Below are 21,722 nucleotides of genomic sequence, written 5' to 3'. Positions count from 1 at the left end.
TGTGATTTGCAGCTGCTCTTGCATTGGCCTCTGCCTGCATGCTCCAGGCAAATATCAATGCAGGCTCTGCTACTGCCATCTGAAGAATCCATGCAACCTGCCACTGATACAGTTAACCCCAAGGGCTCTGTGGGGGCAGGTTGTGAGACAGCCAAATGGCACAGAGGATGTGAGTTTGAGTGACACAAATATTAAGCAGGAAGTCATCACCTCTGGCACGTGAAGGTTTTGGGCTGCAAAGGTATTCTGCATAAATGTGTCTGTGCACTTGCTTTGTGTTTATGTGGTCTCTTAGGCATGCATTTTTGGCCCCTGTTGGAGGCAGGGCAATAGAAGTTCATTTGGTTGGACTGACATGGCTGTTCTTGCGTTCTTAGTTATATTTGTCTCACCCAGGCAGGTTGGCAAGGGAAAAAAACTTTCCTTATCTCTGTCTCTTAAGCATCCTGTTGGTCTCGTGAAGTAAAGTATATAGTAAGTACACCTGACTTTATTTTGGCAAAGGTATAGTTTGGAATTTCTTAGACTTGATTTAGGGTAAAATCCCCTTGTACTTAACCAGAAGATCTAGCATGAGTGAGAGGAACTGGAGGAAACATTTTTTCTTTCTGTTCTTGGAAAAGCAGCCTGTACCTGAGTCTTGCACATGGCATATGCCACAGGGCAGGTGGGATGCACAAGAGGAGCACAATAGCAAATAGCAACCCACAGAGAAAATGAGGAGCATTTGTTCCTTCAGGCTGTTGGACCATGCTGTCCTGAGGCTACTTGCGAAAGTTTGAATCCCCTGTTTTTTCCCTGTGGTGCGTTAAGACAGCTCCTGAGCTTAGGTCAGAGTCTGTGTGTTCCTGCAAGACGCGCATAGCCTGGAAGCATCAGTGGCATGGTTCTGGCCCCAAGATACCAAATTCATATGAGGAGTTGATATTCCCGAGAGAAGTACAGGACTGTCTTATTCTGCCTTCCAGTACCTTCCTTCTCCAGCAGCAATCCAGAGCACACTGATGTCGCCTGTGGCACTCTGGGCTCACAGCCTTACCCTCTGGTGCCAAAGGGAGAGGAATTTCTACCATGTGTTTGCAGTCATTTATGCAATTGGCTGACCCATCTGTGTACTTTCAAAAATGTTCATGCCACAATATACATTCATTATTAATCACAATGACATTGCCTAGCATTTAAGTGCTTAGATACAACGATGGTAACTTTTGCAAACCTTGATTTGCTCCCAGAAGGCAAGACAACACTTTTGCTAAGTACAAGCTATGCTTCCACAAACAGGTGCTTTCACGGCGTAAGTCTGAGCACTGTTCTCACTGACCGCTACATGTACGAAAATGTGTTTTTTTTTTATGTGCACTACTGCATACACCAACTGGCAATGGAACAGCAATCTCCTATTTTGTGCACACTAAATTCATTCCTGTCATTTATTACTTGCCTTTTAACTACAAGGCATAGAGCTTCTGAGAATTTCCTAGTACCTCTTCCAGCTGTCCTAACCTTCAAGTTTAGTTAAAATTAGATATTTCAAAGTCAGCTAGTTGCATACCCTATGTTTTTCCAAGCCATTCCATTGCAGCTGACTACTGATAACCTTTCTCCTCTGTCACAGTACTGAAAAATCCTTCAGGATAGTGAGCAATGTTGTGGAAATGCTTCATTTTAAATGTTTTCTTTCAGTTCAACAACTTGGTCACTAGTTTGTTTTGTTTTAGTGCAAGGGGAAAAAAAAAGAAACCTCAGTGTTACAGTGGAGACTTCAGAGTTTATTGTTTTTTACTGTCACCTAGTCAAAGAGCTGTCTTGTTAATGTTTAAAACTGAAGTCCTGTCCTTGTTCTTTTTTTAGGGGGGGAGGGGGTGGACTCAGTGAAGGAGGAGAGGAAATGGGCTGCACAGAATGCATGATTGGTATCTAAAGATGTTGGTATGCTGACAGCATCCTTCTTTAAAAAAAAAAAAAAAAAAGGTCAGTGAGCCTGGCTCTTTTTTACACAATGACCCCATTATACTAGCCTGCCAGTAACTGAATGTAGATGGGAATTGGGCTCATTTATATTGATGGGGGTTAGTATTTCTTTAGGGAGAGAAGTGCAGCAGGCAGAGGTCCTGCGGTTGGCTGTGTCAGCTTCCATGTACATCTAGGAAAGTATCTTTGTAGTAACATGGGAAACTAAATCCTCCCAGAGAATAGGTGGAACTTAATCTTGGCCTTTAGCTCCTCAATTAACCTTGGCACTGTAACACACTGGGCTCTGGATGAGGGAGGCATCTTAGAGTGGTTCTGAAATAGCTTATTAAATCAGGGATAAAATATCAATGTTATGCTGGAGCACTGCTTCCAGCCAACATGGCAGAACTGACAAAGGAAGTAATAGGAAAGAGACCTAGCTAATAAGGTCTCTACTGAACCTGCTCTGGACAAGATATGGACCGGGACCAACTCTCCTTCTTGAGCCTTGGCTACAAAACAGTTATGGAGGAGGGAGTTTGAGGAATGGAAGTTTCAGAGGGTGCCCTCCACTGCACTTCAGTTGTGCCTGGCTGCGTTGGCTCGTGTGTGTAGAAAGTATAAAAGGTACAGCAAAGGTATTTTGCTGATGCCAGTGAGAAAACTTCAAGTGTCTAGTGGTAAGTATGAACACAGGTAGTAGCCTGAACTGATGAATCCTTTTTATACATACTGAGGCATCCATGTATATTCATGTTCGTGTTCATATATGCCTACACATTCCTAGTTTGGTATATAACCTGTCAGCTAGACACACATAAATTTCTTCCTAAATGTGGCTGAAGATAATTTTCTGCTTTCTTTAACAGAAGTTTACGGTGTTTGAATATTTTTTTGCTTCCAGTATACTCATAGGTTAGTCACTTAAAACACAAATACATCAAATTTTGAAATAACTCAGGGCTTCACTGCCCAAGATTCACCTTTTAAAATGTAGTCGTATGTCTGACACATTTCTGTTGTTTCATTTAATTAAAAAGGCTGCTAATCTTGATAAACATATCTAAAATGTTAAAGATGGAAAAACAAAGTGAATTAGAATGAATTTTGCATAAATTTGCATAACTCCTGCAGCCAAACTGAACAGATTTGTTTTACCTTTTCTGCAAAATAACGTTTTGAAGTTCTCTGTGTATATTTTAGTCTGTCTTCAGCAGAAGTACAGTTGGTTGGAGGTTCTTTGTACTAGCATCACCTTGACCATTAATTTTATGAAAATAATTACATTTTCTTCTTTATGAGGCTTACTGTAAGGAATTCAAGGCTTGTTTTATAAAGAAATTCAAGGGTTGTTTTATAAAGAAATACAATGTGTGGCAGAACAAATCAGAACAAATAGCTCATGCAAAACTCCTAGCACAGAAGGTGAATGATATGTTAGGTAAGGCTAGCAAGAAATGCAGTTATGGATCAGGACTACCCTAGAGTAAGGTCCTCAATCCAGACCAGGAAGATTGTTGCCAGAGGGCTGATAAACCACGCAAACAGACTAGCTGAACCTTCTGCAGTTCCTACACTGAGATCAATGAGAAATATAGGTAGTAGTCTGAGGGACAGAGGAAATTATTAAAAAAAAGAAAAAGAAAAAGAAAGGCAAGATCAAAGCCTATCTTCTTGAAGTGAGAAATGATAAAGAGCAGAGGAGGAGCTGAAAACAGGCGTAAGGGAATCTAGGAGGGGAGATCTCTGGGGCAAGTGAGAAGACTAGAAATGCTGAGCAGATAGTATGTTTCTTAAACTGGTAGGGGAAAAAAAGAACAGTTTGTTTAGTTAACATTGTAGTATAACCAAGGGAAAACAAGCAGAGAAGTGAAAAATCACAACCTTTTTCATTTTCATACTAGAAGGATTGATTATATCCTGAGTAGAAAGAAGAGGGGGAAAGGATTAACATGGGTGTCAGAAGTTGTGGGAAAGTTGTAAAGACTGAAGAAGCAGTATTTAATTATGATGCAGAAAGTGGGACTAACTTCCATTGTCAGGAAAAATGGCAGAAATGGGTAGTGTGAGTTCTTGTCCATCTGGAAGGTTGTGGGTGTTCTCAACCTGGCTTTGCAAGGGTGGCCTGTGACATCATTGAGAGGGAATAAAAAAGGTGGGAAAGTGGATGCAGAAAGAAAAGATCTGATAATCCTATCCAATGAAAGGAAGAGAAAAGGCAGTAAAGGGGGAGAATAGAGACCTGTGGAGAGTATCATCTCTGATGAGTTCTCAGTCAGAGAAAGGGCAGAGGATGTGTCCTATCACAACAGTGTAAGAGCTTGTTCCAGGTCAGGTTAGTATTGGGAATGCATCCTTTACAGGTATCTTGCAAAGGCTACCAAACCTAGTTCAGTCACAGTAACTGTCCAGCTGGTGCCAGAAGCTTTTCTGAGCTCTGTAGCACCACAGTGAAAGCCTGGCAAGCTGGATTTTCTCCCCTCTCAAACTGCTGCCAACCTGAAATCAAGATCTAGCAATTAGTGAAATTGTATGGCTGAGAGGTTGGTTTGTTAATTGGAAACGTGATACCTGAAGGTATGTATGTTTCAGAATAATATCATGGGACCAGGGGAAAAGAGCTGTCCTTCTATTGGGGCAGATGTCCTGCTCCTTAGCTAACAGTGTCTTGCAGTCAGCTGTCTTCTGCTCTGCCCCACTGTGTGTCCATGTGATCATGAATTCCTGCACACTTTAAAGAAGACAAAACAAAACAAAACATTAAACCTCAGTTTGAGATGAACTGGGCCCAGACCAGTGGCACTGAAAATTGGACAGGCAGGGCCAAGAAATAAGTTTTCTCATGTCACAGCCACTGCAGGTAAGATGAGAAAGATTATTCTGCAAAACTCTCTAAACAGTACAGTGGCAGTCAGCCTGGCCCCTAGCCAGGACACCTCTGTTGGCAAAGGCTTACTTAATCTGACCTGTGCTACTCCCATGTGGTCACAAGATCAGATGTGAACACATCAAAGAATACAGTAACAAATTCAGTCAGTGGCCAGGCTTTCTCTGGATATTTCAGGCAATACAGTGACTTTTAGTGTGTGCAAGTAAAATCACAACTGAAGTTTGCAAGTAAAATCACAACTACATTGTTGTAGCCTGGCTGCCACATTCTATTGCTTTTTCAGCATGGGAAGCACCATAGTTGGAAACAGAAGCACCAGGTTATTGCAGAATAACCATTGTGATCAACTTCTCACACTTGTAGCATACATGGAGGAGAATGAGAATTTTGCCCTTGGTCTGTACATTGCAGACTAATGTGTAGAATGGTATGCAATTGTTTTCTAAAAAATCATTAGAGGTCTACTCTGATGTTAAGTGACTCTGGAAGTTATAGCCAAGATTGTGAACTTTTTTTGACAAGGGACCATCTCACTGCATTTTATTCCTCCTTGATTTTTTATTAAGTCTATGCCCGAGCCATGGGACTGAACACGACTGTGTAACCAACAGTTGGAAGGTTTGTGGTGTTTTTGAAATGTAAAGGGAATAAGATTCTGTTTTTATCAGAAAGAATTAATTCTTAGGTCCTAAAGACCAGTGGATATGGCATTTGTATTCTGGCCAATTCATGATACTGAAACATGTCATTTTTCATTGCCTATATTTTTATAGATCAGACAATGGTAGGGGGAAAACATAAACTGAACAATTCTCTGTCTGCATAGCACCATGTAATTTCTGGTGTAAAACTGTCCATTGCCAGATTCTTGCTAAAATTGTTGTGTGGTCACACTGCAATTTTGTAGCAAGACTGAAGATACATGGGTTTCTGGTTTTGTTATAGTGTAGGTTTTCACATTTTCTTTTGATCTGTATAGTCTGTCATTGCAATCCACAGTTTATGTCTTTCTCTCCTTCTTAAATGAGTGTCCTTATTCCCCAGCTCACCTGTTCTTTACCTGTAAACTTTTAATCTTTTTTGGATGTTTGTTCATTAGCATAAAAAAATATAAATTTCCATTGTGAGCAGACCTGTTATATTTCAGAGTTTAGGGCAAAGCATATAATCTGCTTTTGACTGTGATTTTGCAATACTGAAGTTTTAGTGACCTATATATTTTGTATAAGGCAATTGTTAACATTTTATTTTACAACAGTAATCATTAAGTATTGATGTTTCAGTATTACGCTAGTGGGTTTTGCTATCCTATTACTATAGAAGATACCTGACTTTAATACTGGTAGTAGTAATTCTCAGCTTTTGAAAATGCTCCAATATTGTTCTTGAAAAAGAGGGTATTAGATGGTTAAAGTTAAGGAAGATATCTGATCTCTAGAAAGCGTAAATGCTGGTAATTAAGTGGGCAGCTAAAAGAGAAACTAATCACATGGACATTTTGAAACCAGCCCACTTCCTACACCCACGAGCTCACTGTCTTAAATGGCACTAGGCACTCCTCTGTGCAGATACAACCTATAGACTTCTGCCAGTGCATTGCTGCATGGCAGTGGGGAAGGAAGTTGTTGCATTTATTCCTTCCTATGTTGGGTGGTAAACAGAAAAATCTTTTCATCTTTGGACCTTGTTTGTGTACCTACCTCTGCTGAGTACCTATCTCTGAGAAAATGTCTATAATCAATGATCATTAAGTTGTTTGGTGGCTCTCTTCAAGTTCTCTTTGCTCGATCACATTAAAAAATTTCTTGGCTTAATATTTTTCCAGACTCTTAACATGGTAGATTTGTTGAATAAAGGCTTTTTGAAATCAAAAAAGCAGTTCTGTAACCTTAATAACAGAAGTTATTACTTCTCTGAAGAAGTACATCAATAGATAGAGAGTGATTTGCGGTAGGACTGCTAGTTGAGCCAAGAAGGAAAGAGGAGGCTTCCCCTGCGTTGCAGTAAGTAGCTGGACCTACCCAAATGAAAGATGATGGAGATAACTTGTAGGAAAGGAGGCCTTAGCAGAAAAATCACACAGTGTATTGAGGTGGAAATAGTCAGAAGGAGGACGTAGTGAAAATTTTTATCTTCTCTGTTAGGTTTATGTGGCAAGGTTTTGATAGCGGCGGGCTGCAGGGGTGGTCTCTGTGCGAAGAATACAGCAGCTGCCCCATGTCAGATAAGGGCTGGTTTCAGCTGGCTCCAAAAGGAACCAACCTCTGGCCAGAGCCAAGCCAATAAGCAATGTTGTTTGCACCTCTGTGAGAGCAGATTTAAGAAAGGGGAAAAAAAAAAAACAAAACCTGCTGCATAACAGCAGCTGAGAGAGTCAGGCATCCGAAACAGCCCTGCAGCTCCCAAGGTCAGTGCAGCAGGAGGGCAGGAGGTGCTCCAGGCAGGCAGCAGCAGTTCCCCTGCAGCCTGTGGAGAGGCCCCTGGTGGAGCAGGCTGTCCCCCTGCAGCCCATGGGTCCCACACGGAGCAGATCTCCACGCTGCAGCCCCCCCGTGGAGGAGCCCCCGGTGGAGCAGGTGGAGGTGGCCTGGAGGAGGCTGCGGCCCATGGAGAGCCCCCGCAGGAGCAGGCCCCGGGCCGGAGCTGCAGTCCGTGGAGAGGAGCCCACGCAGGATCAGTTTGCTCCTGATGGATGGACCATAAAGTTGCAAGGATTTTTCCTGCCATATAAATCACTATTTTTCATGTAATATTATTCCATTCTATTGTGTGGAGAACATTTAAAAAACAAAGCAAAACAAAACCAAAACCAACACCTTTTTTAAGGGCCATATGGATATTCCTTATAAAAAGTGGGCTCAAATGCCTTTCAATTCTAGGAAAGATCCAAAGACTGAATAATCCTATTCTACATCAGTGGGTACTGAGGAAAGCGTAGGTAGTAGCACCAGCAATCAATAGCATTTTTTGGTTGCTCACAGTAATAAACATAATACAAATACACACACATATATGTATACATATAAAACATACGTAGCATATGTTATACAGCACACATAGTGTAACATACAGAAAAAAAGGACACCTTCTGAGTTGTTGTCTGGATGTATTTCGTATTGTCTGTAATGAATTTGCAGTTTCTCTTTATGAATAGTTTGTAAATGCTCTATTTTTGAGGATGCCTAAAGAAAGATTTACTTGGATATGTAAAAAACTGGAATTAGGAGCATGCAGTGGGTGTTCATTAATGATTCAGGATGGTTGGTTTCAGTTTTTCCTCCTTCCTTTCACAAGGCAAAATCTGATCAATACTTTCCTTTCAAGGTCATAACTGCTGCTTGGTCTCTGTCCTTCTTATAACCCTTCCCCAGCCATATGAGTGTTCTGGAGGATTTAATTACTAGTGTAATCGAGGTTGTCATCAATAACTCTTAGCATTGTCAAGCTCAGACATAAAGCCGTATTATTACAGGAGAGGGCTCAGCTCTGATGAAAGTACAGGGGAGCTGTGCTGATGAATAGCTTTGGGTCACACCGGTTGGCAGTCATGAATGATGCTTTTCCCTTCTCTTCTTGTCCACGGTAACCCTATGGTTGTGTTATGGACAGGAAAGTATGTGCATCTGTGAAACAATGGTATAACTTATTTCAGGTATTTGATTCTGCAAGATTTGCAAAATTGGGCTGAGTTTGAGAAAATAATGTTTCTCTTTATGTGAGGGGAAGGGTGCTTCCACTACATTGGTGATATCCTTCGTAATGTATTTTGGCAATTTGTTTTCCAGAACAACGTGTGAAAAGTATGTTTAAAAACATATTATTAGTTCATTATTTTTTTCCTTCTTTAGAAAATGGTTCAGTGTAGACTAAATAGACCTACTGAGTAACTAACCTCACATCCTAAAGTGATGTTGTAAATCCTGAGGGGAGTCCCAGGTTCATTATTTTAATTGCAAGAAAGGCCACAGTGTTCCTCTAATGGGGGGTGGAAAGCTTTCTCCCTGTAACATACCTTGCCTGTTTAAAAAAATACCATAAACAGTCACCCACAAATACAGCAGAATATCTTAATTGTACTTTTGTTTGAACTCTCATTAGAGCTTTCTGAATAGGCTGCTAAAATACGGATTTGATACTTTGTCAAGAGGCAAGCAGGGCTGCCTATCCTTATATACTTCAGTTTGCAGGTAGACATCATATTGCTAAACATTATCTGCTTTTTAAAAAATAAATTCTGTGGTGTGAAAGTGATATTTAAGATCTGTTGACTTGATCAGAATGAGCTGGATGTATCTGTAGTAGTACAGTGTACTACTACAGTGTACTGTACCACTACAAATACATCCAGCTCATTCTGGTAACTGCACAGATGTTAATGAATGTGAAGATCCCACAACCTGCATCAGTGGCACTAATGCTGGTAGTTACATCTGTGAGTGTCCTCCAGATTTTGAGCTGAATCCTACCTGCGTTGGCTGTATTGATACACGATCTGGCAACTGTTACCTGGACATTAAAACTCATGGAGATAATGGTGGCACTTTCTGCAGCAACAAGATTGGAGTAGATGTTTCTAAGGCCTTCTGTTGCTGCTCTCTGGACCAAAAAAGTTGGTCCAGTATAATTTTTATGTTGGCTGAAAAATAGCAGATAAAATGTAAGGCATCATCTCTTCAATCTTCAGCTTTTTAGGAAAATCTAGACAGGGTAAAGGTCTGCAGTCAAGAGACAACTCCTGAGGTATCATAATAATTTCAGGAGTGAGCTCCTAGAGGTCAGCTGTATTGTAAAACATTATGAACGCAATTAATCATACTTGTTGAACACAATGTTTCCAAATTTGCTGTGTGTTGTAATCCCTAATCAGTCAAAGAATGTACATAGTTCATTTTACTCATTCTACTGACATCGTATTTAATGTCGCTCAAATCAGTTTTATACATACCCTATTGATTTTATGCTGTTCATAAAATGCTGGTAATAGAAAATCTATTTCTATTGCATTTTTGTGTGGGACTAGTAACTTAAAGTTAATATAATTTCCAAGGAGAAAGCTGTTCAGTGACTCATGTGAAGCATGTTGGAAGGTATTTCTGTATACATGCATATATAATTGTGCAACTACACAAATTTTCAAGCAATATAATTTAAATGGATGATTAAAATTGAGTCCTGCCATTTGGCTGGTGATTCCTTTTTTTTTAATTTATTTATTTTATTTTTGTATGTCTGTCCCTGCATTGAATTCATAACATATGTCCAGGTCTACTGGCTGCAGATGTGTAGTCTTTGCATATGAAATACATGTTTTCATGTTGCAAAGAATACTTAGCACAGGTATCTGAAAAATTGGGACAGAAAGGCTTGAATTTTGAGCTACCAATGACTATAACAGACAGAGAACACCTGTTATGCTGAATTATAGGAACAGAAAGAGAAATCCAGGTCCTCTGGCACTACAGACCTGGGAGAAACTTTAGGCAATGCAAGTTGGTTAGACATTAATTTCAGTGCTAGGAGTAGGGCCAGGTACTAAACAAGTTGGTGATAGATCTTTTGAGAATTCTTTAATGCAGTGAATTACTGACTTGGCTATTAATGAATCAGATTAGTTCTGCATATGATCCCCAGCTAAAGCAAAAGCCCCAGTGGAAAACCATAAAATGTAAGCAAAAATGTGATCTATGCAATATGACTAAGGATTGACCCTTGACTTCAGTAGGAGCTATCTGAATGTTATGTTCATTTTTGCAGACCAAAGATATGCACCAAGAAGAATATGGCCAGTGACTGAGGAATATGTCCTCGCTACTGATCATAATGCATGATACTATAGTGCTTTTATACATATTTTTAAGCTATGCAGTTTTCTAATGCTCTAAAACACATGCACAAGCTGTGTCAAGTAGAATCCAGTCCAAAAAAATACCAGTTAATAGTGACAGTCCTTCTCATTGTATAGACCATTAACAGTGAAAAATGTGAATGGGGAACAGCTAGAAGTATCATGCAGTGGATATTTTGCTGCAGAGTAGGATGGAAAATAATGCAATTGGTGAAGAAATGTGAATATAAAATATAGTAGAATTGGCAATTGCAAACCAAGCCCTTGACAATTGCATTAATGGTAATGCATTCCATTCCAGTTCATGGTGAAGTAAAAGGAGTTGGTCTGGTAGATCAAATATGGCTTTCGTTGCAAGACTGCGACAATGAAGGTGAGATGATAAAGCTATTTAGACTCCTAATCTATAAACGTCAAAGACTATATTGTTTCTACATACACCTAGTGAATTTACAGAATTATTTCTTCTTAGAACAGATGTGATTGTAAAATACTGCAGTTGTTCTGAGTTTAATTTTCAGGATATATATGCCCTGTATTTATATAATCTATACATTTTTGGTGTAAAAAATATACATGAAGTCAAAATTGTAAAGAATTATTGATGAATCGTTAGTTCTGAATTCCTTCTGAATTTGGGAAATTCTTTTTGTTTAAATGCCAGGATTTTTAACAGGCCTTGAAAAAGGTTTTATTCTATTGAAATATTTGATAAATTGGGATGGATTAAATAGTAGGATGAGAATGCGACTTGCTGTCTTTTTTCATTATCATTATTTTTCATTTTCACTTCTTATGTTCATTAGAAATACATTTTGAAGTAGAGCTTGATAAGAATCCATTTGGTGTAAGCAAACCCAGCTTCTATATCTGGGGAAAAGGCCGAAATACCACGTTTAAGACTAGTGTCTTTAGATGAGTGTTTTTTTTTGTTTTTTTTTTTTTTTAGTTTGCTAACATGTTTTCAATCATCGTCTTCTTTTCCAGTCCAGACAAGAATAAAATCACAAGAGCTCTCAAGTAGCTGTTAATACGTTTTTCAGAGATAATGTCAAAAACTGTTTTCTGTTCCATCAGTATTGGTTCATGGCACCAAGCCTAAATAATTAGGACAGGCCAAATACCAAGATTTTGTGTCCTCCATTAACAAAATTGGTACGACTATTTTGAAAGTTAATTAACCGGTTGCAATACAAGTGCATTTCATGTAACTGACTCACCCCTTCCATTCCATTGTACTTCAGGTAATCAGAAATAATTCAATTCTGTATTATCTGTTACGTAGTCTCCCTGGAAAGTAGGTATAGTATGTAGTTTGTGTGTACTGTATAATTTCGTCACGTCTGTGGCAAAGTACAGCAGCATTTGAGACTATGAATGTGCCATCAAAGCAAATAGGACGAGGGTATTCTTTCGCCCAGAGGGAAAGGTGTACATAATGCTCATATATTTAAAAGTCTTTTCTCCATACTCCCTCAAAAAGGTGGCCTCATCCATACTCTGTATTGTCAATAATTCCTGATCCATGCTTTGAACCATAGTGGGACATTGACTAGGAGAGTTCTATTTATCTTAGGCCAAAAAGGTGCTGTAATTAAGTATAGATGAAATAATTGTGGCTAAAAAAGAAGATACACACTAAAAGAAGATTTTAGGCCTTTTGTTATTTTTCTTATTTACAAACATAGATATGTCCTGAGCAAGTTTTTGGCTTGTAACTGCTGTTTGGATCTTTTTTTTTTGTGTTGGCTCCCCATCTGAATTCACTTGATTACTCTGTTCTAGTGGAGTCAGTTGTGTTCTAATTTATACCAGCCTTTCCCTACAAAATTTATGATAGAAATACCTCTTGGAGTGGGTTTCTTTGGTTGGGTAGCAGGACACAAGGCTGGTCCACATGTGCAGAAAGACTGATTTTGTTGCTGTTTCCACAGCTTGGAAAGTTAGGTTCATGGCGCATCAGCGGTAGCAGATAAATAGGATCCAAAAAGGATATATAGCATGTATAGCATGATGTGTAGCGAATGTGGATGAGAAACCCAACAGGTCCAGTTGCAGGAACAGAACATCAAAAAAAGACAGTCTTATTCACTTACTTGCTAATAGACTCTGCTGGCAGTTAAGGCAATAAGGTACCATTATAGACTCATGTCTAATTTATTTCATGTTAACTAAGTTTATAATTACATTGTATCAGTTAGTAAAGCTGTTTACTTTCTCCCATACAAAAGTGGCTGAGTCTTCAGATGGGGCTTTTTTGCTTTACTTTAGGTGCAATTAGCCTGGTAAATACAGTAAGTATTTAATTCTGTCAGAAAGGTGCCAGAGGTAGTATTTATAAATACAAAGAGTAGGAGCTTCCCTTTTTCCCCAAGACAATCTTGCAGTACCATTCTCCCCTTTGTTCTTTGTTGCATCTTGTGAAGAGTGCTCCTTTGAATGGAGACCCATTTTGTGCCCATGTAAAGCTGAGAACAGAACAAAGCAAACAAAGGACAAACAGGTGTAAGAACACATTATTTTCACTTTGGTTCCAAGCAACCGTTCTTCAGGAGGCTCGGACTGCTTTATGTAGTACTGAGCTGTGCAGTGTTTTTCCTTTAAAATACTCTCCACCTTCAGTGTCTGGGAGGAACTGTCCTGAACAGTCCTGTGACCTGAACAGTCACAGACAAGCAGCGTCCTTAAGTGTGATTCCAACTTAATGCGGTACCTGTGGAGACAGGAAAGTTCCTGTAGCATTATAAGTGGTGCAGGACCTTAATGTATATGCTTGAGAAATGTGTGCCAGACTTTGGGATGGCTTTTCTGGGCTATAAATACAGACTGAGGTTCACAAGGAACAGTCCTGTATGTTATCCTTCTCTGCCCTCAAAGCCCCTGTGATGCTTGGAGGAGGACAAATGTGCATAAGGTTCAGTGGAAAACGACTGTCAGTTTGTCTCCTCCCTGCCCTGTAGCATAAGGATTTGTGATAAGAGTTAAAGATATTTGTTTTCTCCTTGTGGGAACTGTGTCTTCATTTTTCTACCAGGAGAGGATTTGTGGGGTGGAATTCTTGAACCAAGGTTGTATCAAAGCGTGGCAGTAATCTCTTCCCCTGAGGCCTTCAGGTCTGCAAGGGATGAAGGAAGAAAAGATGCACAGAAATGATGTAGAAGTGTTCGTGAAGCAAAACAATGACTAGGCTAGCTAGAATTTGGCTGTTTGCTCTCAGTCCATTATCCTAATCATTGACCGTGCTACTTCTCAATAGCATTTGCACAGATCAGATTTTATAAGGAAGATCATTAACTGCCACATGGAAGTTCCTGAATGGTAATAAATGTAAGGAGAGATAGTTGAGATTAATGGAGTAAAAGAAAGAGAACTGTTTTACTAGATGCAGCCAGTGATTAGCATATATGTCTTGTAAGAAGCATTCAGACTTCAGTCTCAAGCTAAAATATCATAGAAAGGAAACTGGAGAATTGTTCAATAACAACTCTGAGGCCTGTAATGATCAAAGAAGTTGAAATTATTGTAAGGCAACAGTAAGCAAAATAATCCCGTTATAAATGAATATACATGATAGAGTTCCGTAACTCTTACTGTACTAGAATAAGCAACATTTTTCCCTTATTCTATATATAACCTGCCTTGCCAGTTTAAGTCAAAAGGCCGTGTAGTGAAAATGTGGAATATCTATTTATCCTTGGAATTATGCAAACTTAAGTGATGGTAGAGTTGGCTTCAGTATTCAGGTAGAGTCAGACAATGGTTTTGAAGTTGACTGATTCTGTTTTTCAAAGGGGTAAGACATCATTATGTTGTGTCCTTCATGTTCTCTGATCTTTCTTTTTTGTGGCTGTACACTGACACTTGTCAAAAGTGCATCTGTGTAGTAGCATTTCTGTATTTTATATGCATACCAACGAGTATATTAAACAGAAATGCAGGGGATGTCATAACATAAACAGCCTTTTTTCTTAACAGCTTTGACTTTTCAAGTACTTGCAGGAAGCTTGGAGAAAATGTTCCTTGATGTATTGATTGATCTCTCAGGCATGCAGTGTTTCGTGCAAATGAAGTGTAAAATAACCTACAGACATCTATGTTTTAAAACATGTGCAGATAGTAATTGTTACGCCCTTTCCTGAGAAGTGGGTTTCTATTAATGTGCATTTTCTGAGGTTCTTTGGGGAGCTGCTGTTTCTGCAGAGTTTTTGAGTCTGAAAGGTTGCTTATTCACATTCTCTTTTTAGTTTAACCTGCACCTGAATTAAAAGCTGAGCAAAATAAATGCACTGACTAGCTCTGAGCACTGGTGTTTTGAGCCTCAGGTTTTAATGTCCGTGACTGTCACTAATCAATAGCAAGCAAAGCAACCACAGCATCAGAAGCAGAGATGTAAAAGGAGATGCCTGTTAGATATTGTGCTGGAAGACATAAGGGTAATGATTCTCTTTGAGAAAGATGCAGTATTTTCTTCTTAAGAGTGCTGACTGCAAATGTTTCATTTTCTACTGGCTGCTTGGAAAATAAGCACACCTTCCAATGTATCATACAAGGAAATAAAATAAAAATTCCAATTCAGATAAAGGGAAAAACAGATTAAAATATTAACTGATCCTTGTTGGCAATGTAGAAGAATCTTAGCCCCAAATATTTTTGGGCTCTAAAATTTGGAGTAGACAAGTCAAGTTTTACTATCTCTTGGTCCTAACTCATTTCACACAGAACAGCTTTATAGGGTCCTTTAGTAAAGTACATATAATTCTGTTTGACCCCCTTACTCATTTTATGAACTTGTAGATTAATTAAGTAGATTGAATGCTGCCTACAACACTAATGTTAATGGCTCCAATTTTATTAAGCCCATTTAAAAATCTTATACAGGTGGCAGCATCCATAAAATGACAAACTATATATCCTTATCTGTGGAGCATAAATTGTAGATTTATGTAGATTTACATTGTAGAAAAGCTAGTGATAGAGGAAAAGAAATCTTTTCATAACATTGTAGTTATTTGAAGAATTACAAAGGAGAGCAAACACTCTTTAAGTTTTGGTTTACTATAAATATTCCTGATGTTAATATGATATATTGATATATCGGTGAGGCCGCACCTCGAGTACTGTGTTCAGTTTTGGGCCCCTCACTACAAGAAGGTCATCGAGGTGCTCGAGCATGTCCAGAGAAGGGCAAAAAAGATGGTGAGGGGTCTGGAGAACAAGTCTTATGAGGAGCAGCTGAGGGAGCTGGGATTGTTCAGCCTGGAGAAGAGGAGGCTCAGGGGCGACCTCATCGCTCTCTACAGGTACCTTAAAGGAGGCTGTAGTGAGGTGGGGATTGATCTATTCTCTCATGTGCCCAGTGATAGGATGAGGGGGAATGGTCTAAAGTTGTGCCAGGGGAGATTTATGTTGGATATTAGGAAAAACTTCTTTTCCGAAAGGGTTGTTAGGCATTGGAATAGGTTGCCCAGGGAAGTGGTTGAGTCACTATCCCTGGAGATCTTCAAAAGACGTTTAGATTTAAAGCTTAGTGATATGGTTTAGTGGAGGACTTGTTAGTGTTAGGTCAGAGGTTGGACTAGGTGATCTTGGAGGTCTCTTCCAACCTAGATGATTCTGTGATTCTGTGATTATTGCATACTGACTTCCTATTTTTGTAAGCAGACAGAGTAAGAGTGTCAAGACTCTTTATCTTGACGTACAACTTCATGGGGTAGGCTGATTAATCTCTTCTGGTCCTGGTTTTGCCAATTATTAAGTAAAATAAGTCACTGGAAAATATTACCTGGAAAAAAGTACTAATGTGAGATTGAGATCCTCATTTTCTGGAATTCCTGGCCCTCTAGTAAGATAGAGTGTGTCCCTCTCTGTATGTTTAGCTTTTAGGTTTTCCTTTGTTTGTCTTCTATTCACGCTTTTATCTTTAGGTAAAAAGAATAATAGATAGGTACATCATTACAGCTCTTAATGATGTAAGTGAAAAGTACTATTTTAGTGTCTCATGGAGTAAAAGCGGTGTTTAGAAATAAAGAAAAAGTTGTGTTATACATTTATGTTACAGCTGTGCTCTGAAACACAAGGTAGTATTGAGCGTAGTGCATACAAAATTCTGAAGGAAAAGTATGGATTTCTTCAAAGTATTTTATCTTCTGCTGCTGCACAGGCATTACTCTAATGAGGCAAGACTATTCTTCTCTGTGCAATAAACATTCTACAGAAATCTCTCCAGAAGCCTTTCCTTGTTTTCCAATAAAAATGAGGTGACATTTTGTCCTCATTTTGCCACTGCATTTACCTCGCGGCTGTTTGAAGCAGTGGCTCGGATCCAAGAAAGCAAATAAGACTAGGAATTAATTATTTCATTTAATTTTCTATTTGAAATCAGAAACTGACATACTTGATAAGAACACCTTTTTAGGTAATCCAGCTACATCCTCTCTTTACTTTCTTATTTACACTCAGCAATTTGAGTTTTCTCCCTATAAATCACTGTTCATTTTAAAAGACCAGAGATATATGTCATGTTATTCTTGATTGCCTCCAAGATGGGAAAAGTAAAAGTAATAGATTTTTTTTTCAAAATACTCTGTTTGGATCAAAGCCTCAGGTAACATTCTGCTTCGGATAAACCATATGTACTTGGTGAAGAGAGTAATTGTAACAAGACATAGGAACTTTTAATTGAACAACTTTTCTTTCACTTGTGCCTTCCCTTGAGCACCTGGGTTTACATATGTGATCTCTGAATTTATGCAACTCCAGATATTTATAGGCATATTTGGAGAGTGGGATATGAGTAAATGAAACTTGGTTGTAAATTCAGGTAAGTCATCATTACAGGAAACTTTTATTTACTCTGGCAGAGTTTAGATCAAGTTTGTAATGATCAAGAAAGTTTGCCTGCAGACCTCCAATTTATGTACAGCTCATCAGAATGTATCTTTTCATATCCAATTAGAGTACAAAGAATCTTAGGCAACTAAAATTTATACTATTGCTTTGTGGAGAAATTCAAAAAAGACCATGTCATAACATTTTTTTTCCGACTGATGTAGGTGAAGGCTTGTAGAGAACATGACCTGTGACATGATCAAGGTTTTTCAGGGCAGGTAGAAATTGAGCTGATGGATGTGTGACTATCTCCATAACAGTGATATTCCCAAATTTGACAGTGAAGTGCGTTAGATATTTTGATGCCATTAACTTCTCAAATTGTGTGCTGGTTAAAGGAGGAAGAAGTGGTTTCTTTGCATATAAAAAGCAAGGTGTTTATGACTGGTTCTTCTTTCAGAATGAGTTGAGTATGTATAAATATATGGATTTTTTGCTGTTATGCTTTTCTTTTTGTGAACCATGTGATTTTTAGTATAATGAATAGAAAAGCTAAAACCAAATGGTCTTAAAGGCGTTTTATCCAGCTCTCAATGAGAGTAAACTCTTAGGAAGTTACAGACCAGCTAGCATCTGAGTGACATATTTACAAAGCTCATGAGATAGTTGGCTGTCATACTTCCAGAAAGCAAATTGTGGGATAAAAAATATATTAAAAATCCTCATTGTTGGCTCAGCTGGATCTATATTAATAACATAAACCATGCTACCCTTTATTTAGCACATGCTCTTGGGGGAGAGCAATTAAATTTTGTGTCCCCAAAATAGTATATTGCAAAATCACTGTTTGTTTTAGGACTAATAATGAATACAAATTTGTTTTAAGACTAATAATGAATTCAGAACTCTCTGAATGGTAATCTGATATTGAACTAAAGTATCAGTGTGTTATGCTTTAAACTACTTTGTATTTTCTTCATTATGTTCGAGAGAGAGACAGATACATAATGTTCCCTTAAAGGATGAATGAAGTTCTGTCACTCTTTGTACAGGGAAGATGGATAGCTTTTTTCTCTTTTCCACTTTTGAGTTTTTTTATTTTTATTCTTCTGTGTACTTTCCTCTGCAACTCTGAGTGGCAGCTTACATAACAACAGTGTTTTTTAACACTAATATTAAACTCAGAATCCAGTGCCCCGACAGCAACTCAAGCCAAAATCAGGCTTTGCCTCAACCTAACAGACTCCTTTGAACTCTGAGAAGCCAGATGAGAGGCTGACAGTTAGGACACAGCAAATCATCTTCTAAATACCCACTGCCCATAATATTTTGCTTCTGTTAGCTCAATTACTCCAAATAGTCAGAGAGACAGTGTACAAATTAAGTCCATATTGCCTGCTGCTTAATGGGTTTGTAGCTTTTTTACTTCCCCTGGAACCATTTTTGAAGCACTCCTGCTCAATTTCCACATTTTTTTTGTTGTTGTTGTTTTTCCCCGGTCCTTTTTCTTTGCTATATTTCACTTGTGTCCTGTCAGAACCACTACCCCAACCCCCAAATTCTGTATTTCTGTGTTCTTTTCTTTTCTACACACTTCACCTTTTTGCTTTCTGTCTTTCAGTGGATTAAGTCAATACCGTTTCCTCCCCTCCCCCTCCCCCTCCCCCTCCCCCTCCCCCTCCCCTCCCCCTCCCCCTCCCCCTCCCCCCCCCCCCTCCCCCTTCCCCTTCCCCTTCCCCTTCCCCTTCCCCTTCCCCTTCCCCTTCCCCTTCCCCTTCCCCTTCCCCTTCCCCTTCCCCTTCCCCTTCCCCTTCCCCTTCCCCTTCCCCTTCCCCTTCCCCTTCCCCTTCCCCTTCCCCTTCCCCTTCCCCTTCCCCTTCCCCTTCCCCTTTCCTTTATTTTTTTTTTTCTACACCAAAATGAAAGCCTGAAACTTTAGTTCAGTTTCCTTAGATTGTTTCATTACACCCTAAAGAAGATTTTTTTTTTTTTTGGTCAGGGACAGGGAACATGTAAGAAACGTGAAAGAAATAGAAGAGCCAGATATATAAAATTGGAAGAATACTTTTTTTTTTAGAGGGTTTCGGTTGGGGCACTTGAAAGGAATTCAACTGGTCTCCTACGTCTTGGACACATGTCCTAGACACTTAGAACAAGTGTGGTAACTCTGTGTGTTTGTAAATTTTGCCTTGGTTTCCATTGGATAACATTCATTGCATTTGACCTGAAGTGGAGTTTGACTACCTATATGTAAATGAATAAGCCCCTGTGAAAAGTTGTTCTAGTTATACTGATTCTGGCTTGGAAAAAATAATTTATTGCTATGTGGAATGTCCTGTTACTTTTGACACTATGTTAGAATAGAGTAGATAGTAGGTGTTTGTGCACATGAACACTTTAATTGCGTCAGATTTGTAGACTGAGGCATGAACATATGAATCCTTTCTTTCCTTTAAGAGGTTTATTTCTTCTGATTAATCCTCATGCCTTCAGCAGGACTTGTAGTACTCCGTTGTGGCCTTGTTGACTCTTGCAGACTGCTCAGGACCTAGGTCTGACTTTCATTCCATAATAGCTGTTTTCAACATCACTGATGACTTGAAGAGTTACTAATATACAGATGCAGTTAAGAATATAAGTGGACTTTTTGCCTACCTGTGTTTTGCATAATGCTGTGTACTTAGTAATAGTTCATCGATTAAGAACTTCTCAAATGAAAATTCAGAAGTGAAATTAAACACAACAGTCTGATTTCACTGTGATTGCACCAGACCAGCTAAGGAACAAACTAAAAGTAGAGGAAACTTTCATTTGCGATGATTTGCCTTGGTGTCAAAAGTATGGCATAGATATGTGTGCTTATGTAAATACATATTTTTGTCCTTTGACTTAGTTTTCAAGAATGTACACAGTCTCACAGATTTAGGAAACCAAAGTTTCACATAGGAGAATTCTGCAAGGCCTAGGAACTTTGAAGGGAAGGTAGCAGCCGTGCAGTAGCTTTCAGTGCTATACTGCCAAAACTGTGATGATATTCTTTTTCCCTCTAATCCTTAACTTCCCTACCTCCTTCAGAAAAATACCATGGACATAACGATTAACTACAGTGACTTAGTAAAAATACTTCAGAAAAGCCCAGAAAAAAATGGCCACCTTTGTACAACCTCAAGGGATAGATCTTCAATCTTCCTCAAACTCTGTTAGACAGAGTTTGCCATTTGTATATGCCATGCAGGTCAACTTTGCAAGTGTGCATTTTTCTTGACATTATAGTAGACTTTTATTATATTTATGTCTGTGAATTAGCCAGGTCTCTTTGTTTTTTGTTGATTACTTAAACTGAATCTTATCAACTGCCAGAGAAAAGGAATTTTGACACACCGTTTTGGAAGTGTGCAGTGGCTCAAAACTAGCATGTTCAGCTTCTGAATGTGCCGTTACCTTATTCCAGGGTGGAAGTACTAGGAGTGCCTCAAGGTTAAAACAAGCAAGAAATGCAATGTAAATGAGTTAGTCATTGTTACTTAATTGCTAACAGTCAAATTCAACTTCTCTTGAAAATGATAGCAAAAGTCATATTGACTTGAGGCAAATCAAGATCTGGCCCTGAATTGTTAAAGTGCTGTGGGATATATTTAAGCTTTCAGTTCTTTAAAAATACTGAGAATTTACTAAAACAAGGTTAAAAAACAAACAAACAAAAAAAAACACACCACTATATATATATATATATATATATTATGGAGTTCACATTTGCAGGATTATAGTACAACTCACGTGTTTTTTTTTTTCAAATGTCATTAGAACAAGTAATGGTGACTGTGAACAATGATGTACATAATAACCCAACTGCATCAGATAACAACAGACTGGGTAAGACAATGCTGCTTCAGGAAGTGTTTATGTTATAGAGTCAGATAGTTTTATTTCACACAGGGCCAAACATGATTTTCTTTAAGGTTCTTAGCCTTAGATGGTAAGGTAATGTCTGGGGGTTAGGTGCATATGTTTTTTCCTTCATCTATATTAGAATGTTACCGAGGGGTTTTGCACTTCAATGTGCAATTTTATTTAGGTGTTGATTTTTAAATTCCTGTTGTTATTCAGAGACAACAGATTATAAGGTAACTAAATAATATTTCCCCCAGTTCAGCTTTTTGTTCAGCCATTATAGAGCTATTTGATGTCATTAAGAGCAGGAACCTG

General features: G+C 38.7%; 1 protein-coding gene across 10 annotated transcripts in view; it reads left to right on the top strand.

Moving 5' to 3' along the window:
* Nucleotides 1-21,722, top strand: part of NTRK2 (neurotrophic receptor tyrosine kinase 2) — a 202,410-nt gene that overhangs the window by 69,205 nt on the left and 111,483 nt on the right. For 5 of the 10 annotated variants that reach the window (XM_048080553.2, XM_066989061.1, XM_066989060.1 and 2 more), the window contains exon 12: nucleotides 10,990-11,061. The exons of 3 other annotated variants lie outside the window; for them this stretch is intronic. In XM_048080553.2, the coding sequence (XP_047936510.1) occupies nucleotides 10,990-11,061 (72 nt within the window). Of the gene's footprint in view, nucleotides 1-10,989; nucleotides 11,062-21,320; nucleotides 21,390-21,722 lie in introns of all 10 variants that reach the window. 2 more of the 10 variants (XM_048080557.2, XM_048080559.2) reach the window with 2 other exon arrangements.

This window comes from Anser cygnoides, chromosome Z (assembly GCF_040182565.1).
Source record: "Anser cygnoides isolate HZ-2024a breed goose chromosome Z, Taihu_goose_T2T_genome, whole genome shotgun sequence".
Classification (NCBI taxonomy): domain Eukaryota; kingdom Metazoa; phylum Chordata; class Aves; order Anseriformes; family Anatidae; genus Anser; species Anser cygnoides.
This window is presented reverse-complemented; position numbering and strand designations above follow the sequence as displayed.